Consider the following 14044-nt stretch of genomic DNA (forward strand, 5'->3'; position numbering starts at 1 on the left):
CTCTGCCTAGTGTGGCGTGTGCAAGAGCTTGCGAGAGAGTGCGGTGTTTCCGCCTTTGCCTTCTCCGGCCTGCCCTCTCGCAGCTGCCGCTCGGCGCGACGGGGCATTGGTGGCGAGGACATGTCAGCCTGGCCTCAATTTTTTCCCATCCCCACCCCCCACCCCCCACCCCCCACTCCAGACCCTTTTCCTCAAACAGCTGCCGCACGCAGGCGTTCCCGGAACCACTCCCCCCCTCCTACCCCCCACGACCCCAACCCACGCCACCTCCCCCCCCCCCGCCCTCCCCCCCCCTTCCCATGAACACCATTCACCTCTTCACCTTTGCTCTCACCCTGCTCCTCGCGACGGGCAGTTGCACCGCTCTCTACGGGACGTACATCTCGGCGTTGAGCGGCTCCTCATGCCGCACTGTTCTCTCCCTTGACCACCTCCACTTCTACGCCGTCAACACTGGCTCGTGCGCGGGTGTGTATCTCGGGACGTACACGACTGCCGGTGGGAGCGCGGAACTCCCTGCCGCCCTCATCGTCACCTACGCCTACGTCCCCTCCTCGGCCTCCAACCTGTTCACCGTTGGCGATGCTGTCACCTATCGCGTCACCCGCTCCGGCTCCTCAGGCTTTACTCTCGTCAACGCCGAGCGCTCCATCGACACTGCCTTTGCCCCTGTCGACACCTCGTCCACCCCGCCCGGCTTCAGGGGCATCTGGCTCAAGCCAGCCGACAGCTCGTCGGCCCAGTACCTCCAGCTCCTCGACAACATGTTCATCTCGTATGTCATGGATCCCGAGCCGCGCGCCTTCCTCGGCTCGTACCACTTTGCTGGGGGATCGTCGTCCGAGATGACCGTCTCATACGGCCTCGCCGATCCGCCGTCCTCGCCCATCACGGCGGGCGCGTCGATCACGTTTACCGTCTCCACCCCAACCTCGGGCTCGGGCCTCAACTTTGCTAGCTCTGACCTCCAGACCTCCACCACCTTCTCCAGCCGCGTCGAGGACTCGTCCAACCTTGCCGGCGTCTGGCTTGATCCAAGCGTCGAGCACGGTTGCCAGCGCGCTGTTGTCTTTGCCGCAGGCATCTACCGCTCCTTCCGTGCAAACTGCCCCGATCCGACCAACACTTTTATGAACCTCGGCGTGTACTCGGCCAACACCGCCGACGGCTCCTTCGACGTCACCTACACCTACACCTCGGACGGCCGCATCACTCCGTCGTCTACAAAGGGCATTACCATGAACTACACCGTCAACGCTGCCAACACCGAGCTCCGCCTCACCAACGCCGCCAACAACCTTGACCTGACCTACTACCGTGTTTCGAGTGCAAAGACCTCGATCATTGCCTCCATCATCCTCGACGGCGACCTGGCCTCCTTCAACCGCGCTGACTTTATCAACGCCCTCGCTACCGCTCTCGGCACAAAGCCTGGCCTCCTCGCCGTTGTCGCTGTCAAGTCTGGCTCCATCGTTGTCGACGTCTCCATCGGTGATGACCCCGTGGGCGGCAAGTCGTCTGCCGACCTCTTTGCCACTCTCAAGGCCACGTCGACCATTGGCTCGTACTCGGTGGCCTCGGTCTCCAACGAGACGCCCGCTTCGACCTCGGGTGCTGCTGCGTTCCGCCCCACCGCCATCTCGGCGACCCTCGCTGTTCTCACTTCCCTCGCCCTCATCTTTGCGTCCTAGCTACGTCCAAGCTGCGTCCGAAGCATGTTGTTCACTTTGAGACGCGAAGCCATGCGTGCTACCGAGGTGTTACTGCTGCAGCTTCCGAACAAACACATCCAGTTCCAGTGCCGATTCGGACTCAATTCGCTGCTCCCCGAGCCCGTCGGCCGCGCGTCCGCTTCCGTGCAGGAGAAGAACAGCCGAGTTGGCGCTGTCGCGATCGATGCCAGCCACGGCGTGTCGCGCCACCACCCAGGTCGCACTGCGGACAGGAGTCGAGCCGCCGGCAAACGCCTCCGGATCCGCGGCCTCCAGCAACGCACTCGGCACATCAAGCGCCACAACGTGCCGGCTTGTGGCAGCAACGACACGGACAACGTCCGACTCGTTGTTCGCCTTCTCTTCCCCCCTCGACTGCACTACCGCTACGATCCGATCCGGCCGCCGGCCACACAGCCGCCCACCGTCCACGGACCACACCAGCGCCTGGACGAGCGCCTCGCGAGCAGAGTAACACGCCACCACACCATGTGCGCCCAGCACTCGCTGCAGCCGCACCCGCACCACTGGCCGCACAAACGCTGACGAAGACAGCAGCCGCGATGCCGCCACGCGACATCCCGCAGACGTCGCCGTCGCCATGTCCAGAATGCCCACCGCCGGCCGCACAACCGTGCCCAGTGCGCCGTGTCCGAGCCCACGAAGTGCTCCCCCTACGCCGCCCTCGCGGTAGCCAGTCAGCGGGCTGCGCACAAGCCCAGACGCGCCCTCAACCATCCCGCGCGCAAACAGCCCGGCGCCGAGCGCCATGCCATCCACAAACCCGCGCGGATGCACAGCCCGCAGTCGCTCCCGCGCCCGCACTCCCTCGGGCGCTGCTTCGCCCGGCGCCGCTACCACCGCCAGGCCCTTGGCCAGCGAGTTGGCAATCGAGTTGGCTGACGAGAACAGGCCCACCGACGAGTGCCTCAGGAATGAGAGTGCGCCACGGCTGAGCCCGCGCGCCACAGCCGCCGGCGAGACGGCGAGCCCGGAGAGCGGCTGCTGCACAAGGTCGGACAGCCCCTCCCGCAACGCCGTCACAAGCCCGGCAGGATTGCCCAGAAACTCGACAGCGCCTACAATCGAGAGCAGCGACCGCAGCAGCTCGCCCTTGTATGCGTCGAGCACCTCGGACGAGAGTCGCGACGGATCGGAGAGCTTATGAGTGTATGCAACGCTGCTCAGCTCCAGATTCGCCGCCTCAATGTTGAGCAGCGTCATGTCCAGCGCAGAGTACACCACGTCGGTCCAAGAGCTTCGTGTCACACCCTGTCCGCTCCGCGAACTGGCCTGCGCTCCGGCTTCCGCATCTGCAACTCGCAAGCCTTCGTTGCCCTGCTCAAATGTGACGTCGAGCGCGAGCGCGTGAACCACAAGCGACTTAAAGTACATCTGCGCCGACGCCAGCCGGGCTGCGTGGAACGCATCGACATCAAGCCGCGGCGCCTGGACCTCGCCAGCGTGAGCCCACACTCTTGCTGCAGCTTGCTCCGCAGCCGCTCGGCCCTGCGACTCTGGCCAGAACGACTCCCACATCCATCCAAGCCCGGCTTGCAGCCACTGCTCATCGATCTGGAGCGCGAGCCGCGCCACACGCACCGCCCACACATCGTAGTACTTGACCGCCATCCCCGCCCGCGACACGCTCACAATGTGCAGCGTCCGGAACGGTGCCTTACCGCCGCGCTCGCTGCTGGCCTCGCTCGAGCTCGCACTGCTCTTGGTCTCGCCATTGCGGCTCAACCCGACGTCGCCAACACCCCACACTCGTAGCCGGCGAGCCTCCTGAGCCCGCCACGCCGCGCCGGCGCCGGGCGAAGACGCATCCACCACAGGCGCGAGGACCACTGGGTACCGCGCGAGCAGGTCCGGATCATCTACCTGGACCCAATCCACAGCAAGCTCGGTATCGGTCACGTCACCGGCTGTCTTCACCGCGTAGCTCACCTCGCCGAGCGTCACACATCCGACTTCTAACCCGCGCCCGTTGACCAGCGAGACGACCACCGTCGAGAGGTGCACGTGCCCAACAGTCTCAGTCTCGGCTTCACCAACGTCAGAGACGCGCATGCTCTCGGACGCTGGATCAGCAGACACGTCGCGGAGCGAAAGCACATGCGTGAGCCCGTCGTCGTCGACCTGCACCACCGCAGCTACTGTCATCAGCGCCGCTCGCCCCTGTGCATCACGGGTCGTCAGCTCAACAAACTGCGGAATCGCAGATATCTCATCCATTGCAAACGTGTGCGGCGTCTCGTCGCCCTCCACCATCACCGCCAGCACGTGCGGGCCTCGCGCATCGTCCCACGCGTATCGCGCCTCGGCATGCGGGAGCACGCTCACTACATTCGACACGTGCGCCTGCCGCACACGGAGCATTTCGCTCGTTCCGTTGCAGATGCGCACAGGCCACTGCGCTCGTGGCACAATGTCCACCACTGCATACCGAGTCCCGTCCTCCACAGCAATCTCGATCTGGAGGACCGCAACCCGCTTGCCGACCCGCGAGTCGAGTACACGCTTGATCTTGACCAGGTGCGGCGCCCGTGACTCCAGCGCATCCACCTCAACGCCAAGAGACCATGACCACCGCCCGCCGCCCTCGAGGCTAAAGCTCACCGCCTGCTGCGCCAACTCGCCGGCTGCACCTGCGGCCGCGGCATGGAGCGGAACCTGCGCCTGCGGCTCGATCCGCAACACCTGCCCGTCATCGCCGTACCGCACACAGAGCGGCACGCCTGACGCGTTGACCACCACCGTCCTTGGCACAAACGTCACTACACGCGTCAGCGAGCACGCGCTCGCCGCGCCGCCTTGCATATTGACCGAGATCCGCGAGACCCCGTCGCCAAGCACAAGTGCCTCACCGCTGACAGACTGTCGCGACACGTCCAAAACTGCAGACCACGTCTCGGTCCCAACAGGCCGCACCACCACGCCCGGGTGATGCGCCACCGTCGACGGGGCAAACATTCGCACCCCGCTCTCCTTGGTGAGTGCTGCATCGACCTCGGCCACCCCACCGTTTGGGAGCAGCTCGCCGAGCTCGAGAGGAATTCCGCTTGCGTTAGCCATCCAGTACGGCGCATAGATGACCACATCATGCGTCACCGACCTCGCGTTGTTGGCTGCCTCGCCTGGCACACTCTCTTCACATCCGTACACGCTCCAGGCATGTACCAGCTCCAGCGTAGGCCCGCTCGGGAGCGGCAGCCGGCACGCTCCGGCCTTGACCAGCACCCGCGACACGCCTTCTGTTCCAGGCACAAACGGCACGGCCTTGGCAAGACTCGACTCGCTCCCGTGCACGTAGCCGAGCCGCGGCTCGAGCTCGGACCACGCCGTCCACTCGGCATCGCTATCGCGCCCGTCGTCGCACTGGTCGAGTGAGAGTCGGAATCTAAAGTCCCCGCCATCGACCTCCAATAGCGGCACAGACTCGCCCGGCGCAAGCACTCGCGTCACCACTGGCTCACCACCCGTCGCGCTGCGGAACGACACAGCCACAGACAGCGGCAGTCCGTTGTGCACGACCATGGACGGCGCAAACGTCACCACATGGTGTGGGTAGGGATAGCCCATCGAGGCCAGCTGTGCCTGTGGCGCGATAATCCCCACCACTTGCGCCTGCGTCTTGCCGAGCTCTACAGCCTGCGTCACAGCGCTTGCATCCGCGTCCATCCACGACAGCGCCGTTTGGGACCACTCGGTCTTGGCCCCATCCGCCAGCAGGGCACGGACCCGCAGCGTCGCCTGGTACGCGTACTGCACAGGCACGGCTGTCATGTCGCCTGGCATCAGAACCGGTAGCACAACGCCATCACCAAAGCCGACGTCAAGATGAAGCTGCAGTCGAACCGGCGAGGCGTTGGTCACCAGAACGCTCGACCGCACAACGAGCTCCTTGGCGCCATCGTCACGGACACGGACCGAGCACACCAGCCGATGGTCGACATCGTGGAGCCGCGGAGAGAGCGTGTACGCGCGGACCCCGACCGAGTCGATGTCCACGCCCTCCACCCTGCTCCACCCGCCGGCCACCTGCAGCGCCACGCATCGCCGCGCCCGATGCCGCGTCACCGGGAACCGGAACTGCAGCGACGCCCCATGCTCCAGGTCGAGCGCGTGGTCCGACGCCCGCACCCAGACCCGAACAGCGTGGCCCGACAGGTTGCGGACCGCATACGGTGCAAAGCCGGACGCAATGAGCGCGCTCGGCTCTGCGTCGGCGCTCTCGCTTCCAGCGCCGGACGCAAGTGCGGCAGCAGCTTGAATCGCCTCCATGCCGCTTGGCGAGATCGTGATCAAGAGCGGCGCACCTGCAAAAAGGCGCACAAACCGCGACGACGGTTGAGACCGCATGTGGCACTCGACCTCAAACGCCCACCGCTCCACAAGCGGCTCCCACTCGGCAACAAGCGAGTTGAAGTGCTCCGCCGAAATCACGCCCGAGCCATGCACGTTGAGTCCGCGAGTCCACGAGTCGGCAACCACTTCGACATCACTCGCTACAATCTCCACAATGTCGCGACACCGCGATCCAGCATCGTCAACGAGCTTGAATGAAGCCGAGACCAGTGCCAACCTTGCCTCTTCAACTCGTCGGATACGGGCAGGAGTCGGCACCGGGGCTTCCACCTCAGTCGACACTGGCGAGCTGTCCTTGCTCGCCCCGCCCAAACTCGCGAGCTGGTTCACGAGCGTCATGCACGTCCGCAGCTCTCGTGCCGTCAGCCGCACGTCCACTGCACGCGGAAAGGCCAGCTCGACCCGCACTGACCGGCCACGGTCGCGATATGCCGCGTTGATATCAAACGGCGAGACCATCGAGGTCTCTGAAGAGTGGGCCTTACCCATCCGTGTCACAAACGCCTCCAGCCCCGAACCCGCAACTTGCATGTTGCCCATGTGCCCGTGGCGGTTGTCCGTGATGCAAACCGCAGCAGCGCGCCACGTCGCAGCGCCAGCGCGAGCGCCACAGAGTGCTCTTCGGCAGGCGCCAAAACAATCGCAAGTTTTGGTCGCTTGATCGCGAGGGTGAGTTGCAACACGCTCGGCGAAGTGACCACCTCTGCCTCCTCTGGCTTGTATGCCTGGCCACTGGCACCGCCTATGCTCGGTGACGGCGGCGGGAGTCCCATGCCCGACAGCGACCGCGAGTCGATCCGGCGAGTGGTAGCGCTTCCAGAAGTGTCGCGCACATAGCCATCGCGCGCCTGTCGACGCAGCCTCTGCGTCATTGACCGCGGCTCGGCACCCGACGCTACGGCCCGGCTCGTACGCTCGACGACCTCACTCCGCTCTCTCGCATTCGCGGCATTGGTACCGCTGCCAGAAGTGGTGGTCCCCGGCGCCTCGCCGTCGGCGTCTGGCACGTAGGCGAAAAACATTGCAAAGGCAAGAATGGCGTCGGGCACAATCGTGATGCGTGCCCCGTCGAGCTCGACACCAATCGTCGTGCCGATGCCGGGCGTCGACGAGACCGCAAGCGTGAGTTCGGGCGGCGCATCCTCATCCTGCGCTCCGGGCGCAATGAGTGCGCGGTGCTTCGAATCGGCGTCAGCGCGGGTGTCGCGGACCTCGATTGACCGGACCGAAACCTTGGCCGACGCAGCGCCAGAGGTTCGGCTCTCGAAATGGGCGGCAGTCTGGTTGATGGCCAGTGCGAGAATCGAGAGCGCAGCGTCGTCACACCGGGCTGCTCCTAGCTCCGACTCGTCCCGGAAGACCTCGAGCGAGACAAGGTTGAGGCTCAGTTCGCCCACCATCGCCAAAGCATCGGGCTTGCTCACATCAGCTGTAGCGCCCGTGTCGGACCGGTTCGACGCATCAGTCCGACCAGGTGGACCCGTAGCGGCAGGATGCCCATCGCCGCTCGGCCCCGTGTTCAGTCCCACCGATGACGCCGTTCCAGACGACGGCGAAGGCGGGGAGCTGCCAAAGTTCTCCGAGAGAACTGCCATGATTAGCGCGTACTCGGCGCGCGCAATGGTGACCTTGACGTCACCAAGCGTGGCACAAAGATGCGCCGGCGGCAGCTGCGCCGACGATGGGTCGTAGAGCGGCGATGTCAGCGCCACGCTCACATCCAGATTGGCAACTAGCTGACGGGTGAGCTTGCCAGCGGCGCCACCTTGGATGTTGACCTTGGAAAACGCGACTGTCATGTACGAGGTGACCGCCGCAATGTCCGACGTCCTCTGCACTCCAGCAACGTCGCCGGCCTCACTGGCGTACTTAACCTCGACCTTGCTGCCGACAGTGATTTCTCCAAGGTCAAGGAGAATGACTTCGTTCGACGCAGCTGATCGCGGGACAATAACTGTCGGCGAAGTGAGCTTGAGCGAGACAAGTGTGAGCGAGGGGAGGGCGTGCACGGCGGAAGGAGCCAAAGCAACGTCATCCTCGTCGACGACGTCCGATCGGCCGCCGCCCTCCACCCTCTCGACTGCTGCCCAAGCTGTGGCGCTCGACGAGCTGGATGCGAGTGAGCCGTCGCAGCTTTCGACCGAGTTGACTGTCGAGAGCGAGGCCTCGGCAACGTCAAGATCGGTTTCGTCGAGCCCGTCGGCTAGGAACTCGGGCATCGATGTGTCAGCGCCATGTGGCGAGGTGGCTGGTGTGAGGTGGCCAAACGACGTGTGCGGCGACGGCCCGGCAAGGCTGTCGACTTGTGGCGGTGTGAGCGCAGGCAGATACGCCGACGACAGCGCTGTGGACAGCGCTTGCACAAACGAGTTGATGACCACAATGTTGACTTTGCCACCGGTGACCGTAATCGTGGTTGCCGGCAGGCCATGGACCATGTGGGTCTGTAGGCCAAAGGTGACAGCGTCGTCGCCGCGGACGAAAACAATCTTGCGAAAGAGGCCTGCGGTCGTCGTTGTGTTGAAGAGAGCAAGCTCGCCGACCGAGCCGTCGACAACCAGCTCACCGGCAGAGAGCTCGGCGTACGCCCCGCGGGCGCTACCCAGGCGTGCCTCGGTGAGCGGTGCGTAGCCGTCACCGTCGACGCAAACGGTGAGGAGATCAAGCTTGGCCGAGACTGCCAGCTTGCGACGGACCCGAGTGTCGCGCCCGACGGCGCCGCCGTCGGACTCGGCACCTCCTGGTGTGTGGTCGTCGTCGTCCGAGTACATGGTCTCTGTGGACGAGACATTTGAGTCGTCGTCGGAAGCCGTCTGGTCAGAGCCAACGACGACAGAGCGACGCCGAGGCACCGCCGGCGGGCGACTCGGGCTGCTTCGGGACGGTGTAGCGGCAAAGGCAACGAGCGCAGCCACGACTGGCGGGTTGAGGCTTAGCGCGAGTTGCGAAAAGTAGAGCTCGACGTGGGTGAGCGTAGCGTCATAAAGGCTGTCAAAATCGGGGTCGTCAGCGGCCGCGGTTGTCACCTTGATGTTGACCAGGTCCGAGCCGGAGCCGAGCGAGCTCTGCGCTCGAGTCGGAGACTGCGCCACCAGCGATGACGCCACAAAGTAGTCTTGGCCGGTCTCGAGGGCGGCAGCCTTAACGTGATCAGCAATGGTGAGCGCGCGGAGCGAGAGGGTGAGCTTGGACGCTGTAGCGGTCGCCGATGCCGAGACCACAAAGGACGAGAGGGTGAGTGAGATAATGCGTTCCTTGCGCGAGGCGGCCGCTAGCGTGAGCGTCAGCTCCGGCATGGTGAAACGAGCGACGTAACCAATGGCAGGGGCACCCGCAGGAGCGGGGCCGGACCTGCCTGCAGCGCGGGCGGCGGTCGGTTCGGAGCCTGAGCCGCCGCCAAATGAGTTGACCGACGGCAGCGAGATGGAGACGTTGCGGTTGACACGCGAGTGGGCGACACGGGCGGCGATCGAGTTCTCGTCTGGAAAGAGCGTGGTCGACGGCCCCTCTGCGAGGTTGTCAGTGAGGACAGCAAGAACGAGGTCGTACTGCGGCTTAATGATGGTCAGCTGGATAGGGTCGGACGAGCCCTCAATGTCAAAGGCTGGCATCTGGGCAGCAGCCCTAGCACCGGCAGCGTCGAGCGGGAGCGGTCGTGAAGCCGCGAGCGCAATGTCTATCGACTCGATGATGCGAAGCGGCTCGTCGAGTGCCACCGAGGTGAGGTGCATGTTCGAAATGGCCAGCCGCCAGGTGTCGAGCAGGAGCCGCGACGACGAAGGCTTGAGCGAGTTGCTGACGGTAATTCGGCCCAGATCGGCAACAATGTGGGCTTTGCCGTGCGACGACCGCGGCATGACCAGTGTCGGCGATTGGACGACAATGTCGAGCTTGAGCTTGGGCGGCGGCGTAAATCGCTTGTCGCGCTTGGCCCGCGCACGGGCGCGGGCCACGGGAAGCGCGAGACTTGCAGACGCCGCTGACGAGCGCGCGGATACCGAGCCGGACGCCCGTGAGCGCGACATCGACGATGATGAGCCGGCCGACGACGGGCCAGCGGCGGCTTCGAGCAGCGGCGCCAGATACCGCTCGTGGTAGGCTTCGGCGGAAGCCACAAACCGCTGGAGAAAGACAAAGCGGATGGGCCGGACCGCGAGGGTGACTTCGATGTCGGGCGCGAGGTCGGGTGAGTCTGGATCAGCCGTCGAAGCCACGTACGATGCCTCGATGAGCGCAGGCGCGCCCACAGTGGCGGCCGCGCCCTCGAGAATGCGGCGCCAACGCCGGCCAGGAATCGAGTTGTCGACAAGAGCGAGGTCGCCGAGCGAAGCGTGAATCGATGTGGTTGACGGCGTCACCTCGTACCGCATGGCGGATGAGAGGACAGCGACCGAGACAAAGGTAGCGTCGCGGGTGTTGAGGCGGAGCGTGAGTGCTTCCATGTGAGCAGCGACCCGAATGGTGGCAGGAGTGGCTGCAGCGCTCGCTCGCGACGGAGGCTCGTTTGCCGTGGCTGGTTCGTCAGCTAGCTCGACGGTCTCGCCAGCCTCGCTTGGCTCCCCTTGCTCATCGCCAGCAGCCGGCGCGGCGACAGAGCCGAGGTTGACAAAGTCGAGAAGTGCAGCAAGCGTGGCCGGATTGAGCGAGAGATGGAGCTGATTGAACGAGAGGTCGACCGAGGTGGCATACGAGCCGTGGACAGCGGCAAAGTGTGGAGCCTTGGGATCAACGAGCGTCACCTCGATGTGAATGAGATGGACTTCGTCGGACTCGTAGCGCTCTGAGACGTCAAACGAGACATTGGCAAGTGACGAGATGCCATGGACAGCCTTGGATGGGCGCGACGAGGCAAGGGTGCGGTGCGGAGACGACGCGAGTGCGTCGTGGATCTCGAGCGCCGAGAGCGTGAGCGCAATGCTAGTGTCGTACGGTCGAGTGTCATACGCGACTGAGAGCGACGACAGGTCGACAACAATGATGGGTCTGGGGCCCGACGGTGAGCCTGCGGCGAGCGTGAGGGCCAGGGACTGGATCTCGAAGCGGGCTACGAGCGAGGACCGATTCGCGAGGTCGGGCGACATGACCGATGATCGGCGCGAGCGCGACGGGGACGATGGTGGAGTGACTAGGGCAGTCTTGCGCGCTGCAGGCGTTGGCTCGGGCAACTCAACCGGGAGCTCTTCGTCGAGGTCGAGGAGTGGCGAAAGAAGTGGCTCTGCGGCAGGATCGTCCAGCGAGCTTGGAGGCGGTGGCGGCGCAATGGGCTCGGTGAGAGTGTCGAGCACGTTGTTGAGATTAAAGTAGTCGAGCGAGGTGAGGACGAGGGCGAGGCGCGGCAGCGAGGCGTCGACGACGGTCTGCGGCAACTGGGTCCTCGCCAGCATGCACGACTGGATGGTGACGTTGATATCGAACTTTTCGACAAGCTGGCCCGCGACGCCAGGCCCGGCCGGCGTTGCTCCTGCGTGGCTCGAGCCGGCGAGGTGAAGCGGGACGAGCATGACTTGCAAGGCGCGGAGGCGAAGTCGGTAGGTCTCGTATGACGGTGGGGCGGGCGAGTTCGCTGCCGACCGCGGCGAGGCTGGCGGGGTGACATGACCACGGCGCGGCGACGGTGGTGCCGGTGGCGGGGTGGGGATACCAATGGCCGAGCTCGACGATGACGACAGGTCCGACTTGAGATGCAGCCTGCCAAGGTCGATGACAAGGGCGGGAGCGTCGGGCCTGCGATTACAAGGGATGACGATGTGGGGGGCCTTGATGTTGAGATGGAGGTCGAGGCGGAGGTGTGTGGCGAGGGCGGCCGCGAGCGAGTCCTGGGCTGCAGTTCTTAGCTCGGCGATGGACTGGTCGTACGAGGCGCGAACCTTTTCGAGGACAACGAGCTGGTGCGGAAGGGCCGCAAAGGCAGCGACGCGGCGAAGCGCATCTGGAGAGTAGAGAAGCTCGAGGTCTTCGGTAAAGACGGCGAGCGACCAGTCGACATCGTTGGAGGCAATCGGGTTCTTCTCCAGAGTCAGCGACATGATCTGAAAGTCTGTGTCGCTCCGTGTCGAGCGCGCTGAGAGAGTTGAGAGCGAGCGAGCTGCCGAGCCCGAACCCGAGGCAGCAAACTTGCGGGGAGCGACGAGGCCTGAGAAGCGCGAGGTGGCAGCAGCAGGGTCTGTGACCACGATCGAGTAGAGTGTAGCGTGGAGTAGGTACGAATCTGGCTGAGCTCGGGCGCGATAGTCGAGGAACAGGCCCTCAACGGCAACCGAGAGCATGTCTCGGCGGTCGTGAGAGAGGGCAAGCGAGAGCGAGGGCAGAGTGAGGGTGAGCTTGGTGGCCACGTAGTCGTGGGCGACGTCGGCAGCGGTGTGAGCGGCGGCGGCGGCCTCGTCGTAGTCAATGGCCCGAAACAGCTGGCTTCGCTCCTTGTCGGAGAAATGAACTTGTCTGTGTGCTGCGGGAGCGGCGGGGCGCCGGGCGCCGAGTTTGCGCGCGAGCTGGTGATAGGACGAGCGGCAGCAGCCGAACCGAGGCCAAACCACGACGAGATGGAGGTGACCCACGAGCCCTGTGCGGCCTGTGCTGCGGCAAGCTGTTCCGCCTCTGCGCGGAGCTCTGCCCTTGCGAGCGAGCGGAAGAAGCGCAGGTCGTTGAGCGAGAGGCGAGACTCGAGCTCGTCGAGCTCGTCGAGCTCTTCGGGGTCGAGCGGCAGGCCGGTGCCTGAGCTTGCATAGACGCGGGCCTTGTGGAGCGCGACGTATGCAATGCGGTCGTGACGGCGCTGGACGAGGTAGGCCAGCGTGAGGCGCGAGTTGCGATCGGCGACGTCCTTGACGACAGAACGGATGGCATAGTGCCACCAGGCACGCGGGTGGGTGGAGGGCCGGAGCCCGCGGCGCGGGCGGAACTTACGATACTTTGCGGTCCGTGTGTAGGTGGAGAAGGCGTCGGTGACCTCCATGAGGGCCACGTACTGGGCGCGCGTGAGATGGAGGCTGATGGGGTCTGTACGAAAGTCGAGGGTGAGCTTGGGCTGACCCTGGTAGCGCTCGATGCGCTTGACGCGGGCCTTGGCCACGGCGTTGGTGGGAACGAGGACCCAGTGGAGGAGAGAGGGCGAGAGCCCTGAAGCTGCGACGGCTGCAGTCGGTGTGGACGGGCGCGGGGCAGCGCGTGATGGGCTGTGGATGAGGTCGAGGAAGGCAGATGCGCGCGGGCCGGGTGGCATGTCGGCGAGGCTCAGCTCATCGTCGGGATTGAGGTAGAGGGCAAGCGAGGTGAGTGAGGCGAGCTTGTGGAAGAAGGTCGACGACTGGTCCGAAATGAAAGACGGCTCCCAAGTGCCGTTAGTCGACTCGATGGCGACCGACTTGAGCGTGAGACCGGCGGAGAGGCGCGGAGCGCCTGGCCGCGAGACGGCATCCTCGTAGCGGATGTGGACGTTTTCGACGCGAATCTGAATGTTGTCGAGGACCTTGGTGACGAGCGAGGACATGAAGCCAGCCGATGCTGGGTCTGCGGCGTCTGCGGCGTCTGCGGCGGCGGCTGCAGCGGCGGCGTCGAGCGCGTTGAGCGTCTCGCGCTTGGCGCGCAGTGACGCGGCAGCCTCTGCGTCCTCATCGTAGTCCATCTGAGCCTTGGGCCCGCAGAGGACGAAAACGTCCTTGAGGACCAGTGTCACCGGTGAAGTCCAAAGCGTGGCGCCCCAGGGGATGTTGAGCTCGAGTCGACCGATCGAGCCGTGGAGGAGGACCAGCGGTAGGCCAAGGGCGTCGAGGGCCGAGGTCTTTAGCGTCAGGTCGTCGAGCGAGACCTGTCCAGCGTAGACATGAACCCGTAGGTGTTCCGGGTCGAGGTCCTCCACATACCGTCCGAGGGTCGAGGTGAGGACCCGGGAGACCAGGCTCTCGAACAGTGGGGGGGGGGAGAAGGAGAGGGAGGAGTGGTCGATCGGCTGGGGTGATGGGCCT

At 64.9% G+C, this 14044-nt stretch overlaps 1 protein-coding gene across 1 annotated transcript in view; it reads right to left on the reverse strand.

Annotated features, from left to right (window-relative positions):
• Positions 1-1760: 1760 nt before the first annotated feature.
• AMSG_06001 (uncharacterized protein) overlaps positions 1761-14044 on the reverse strand; it is a gene marked incomplete at both ends in the record, with an annotated part of 13106 nt that continues 822 nt past the window's right edge. Inside the window, 3 exons of the mRNA XM_013902064.1 lie at positions 1761-6702; positions 6765-12491; positions 12518-13978. Of these exons, the coding sequence (XP_013757518.1) occupies positions 1761-6702; positions 6765-12491; positions 12518-13978 (12130 nt within the window). The remainder of the gene's footprint in view (positions 6703-6764; positions 12492-12517; positions 13979-14044) is intronic.

Source organism: Thecamonas trahens (genome assembly GCF_000142905.1).
Source record: "Thecamonas trahens ATCC 50062 unplaced genomic scaffold supercont1.25, whole genome shotgun sequence".
Classification (NCBI taxonomy): Eukaryota; order Apusomonadida; family Apusomonadidae; genus Thecamonas; species Thecamonas trahens.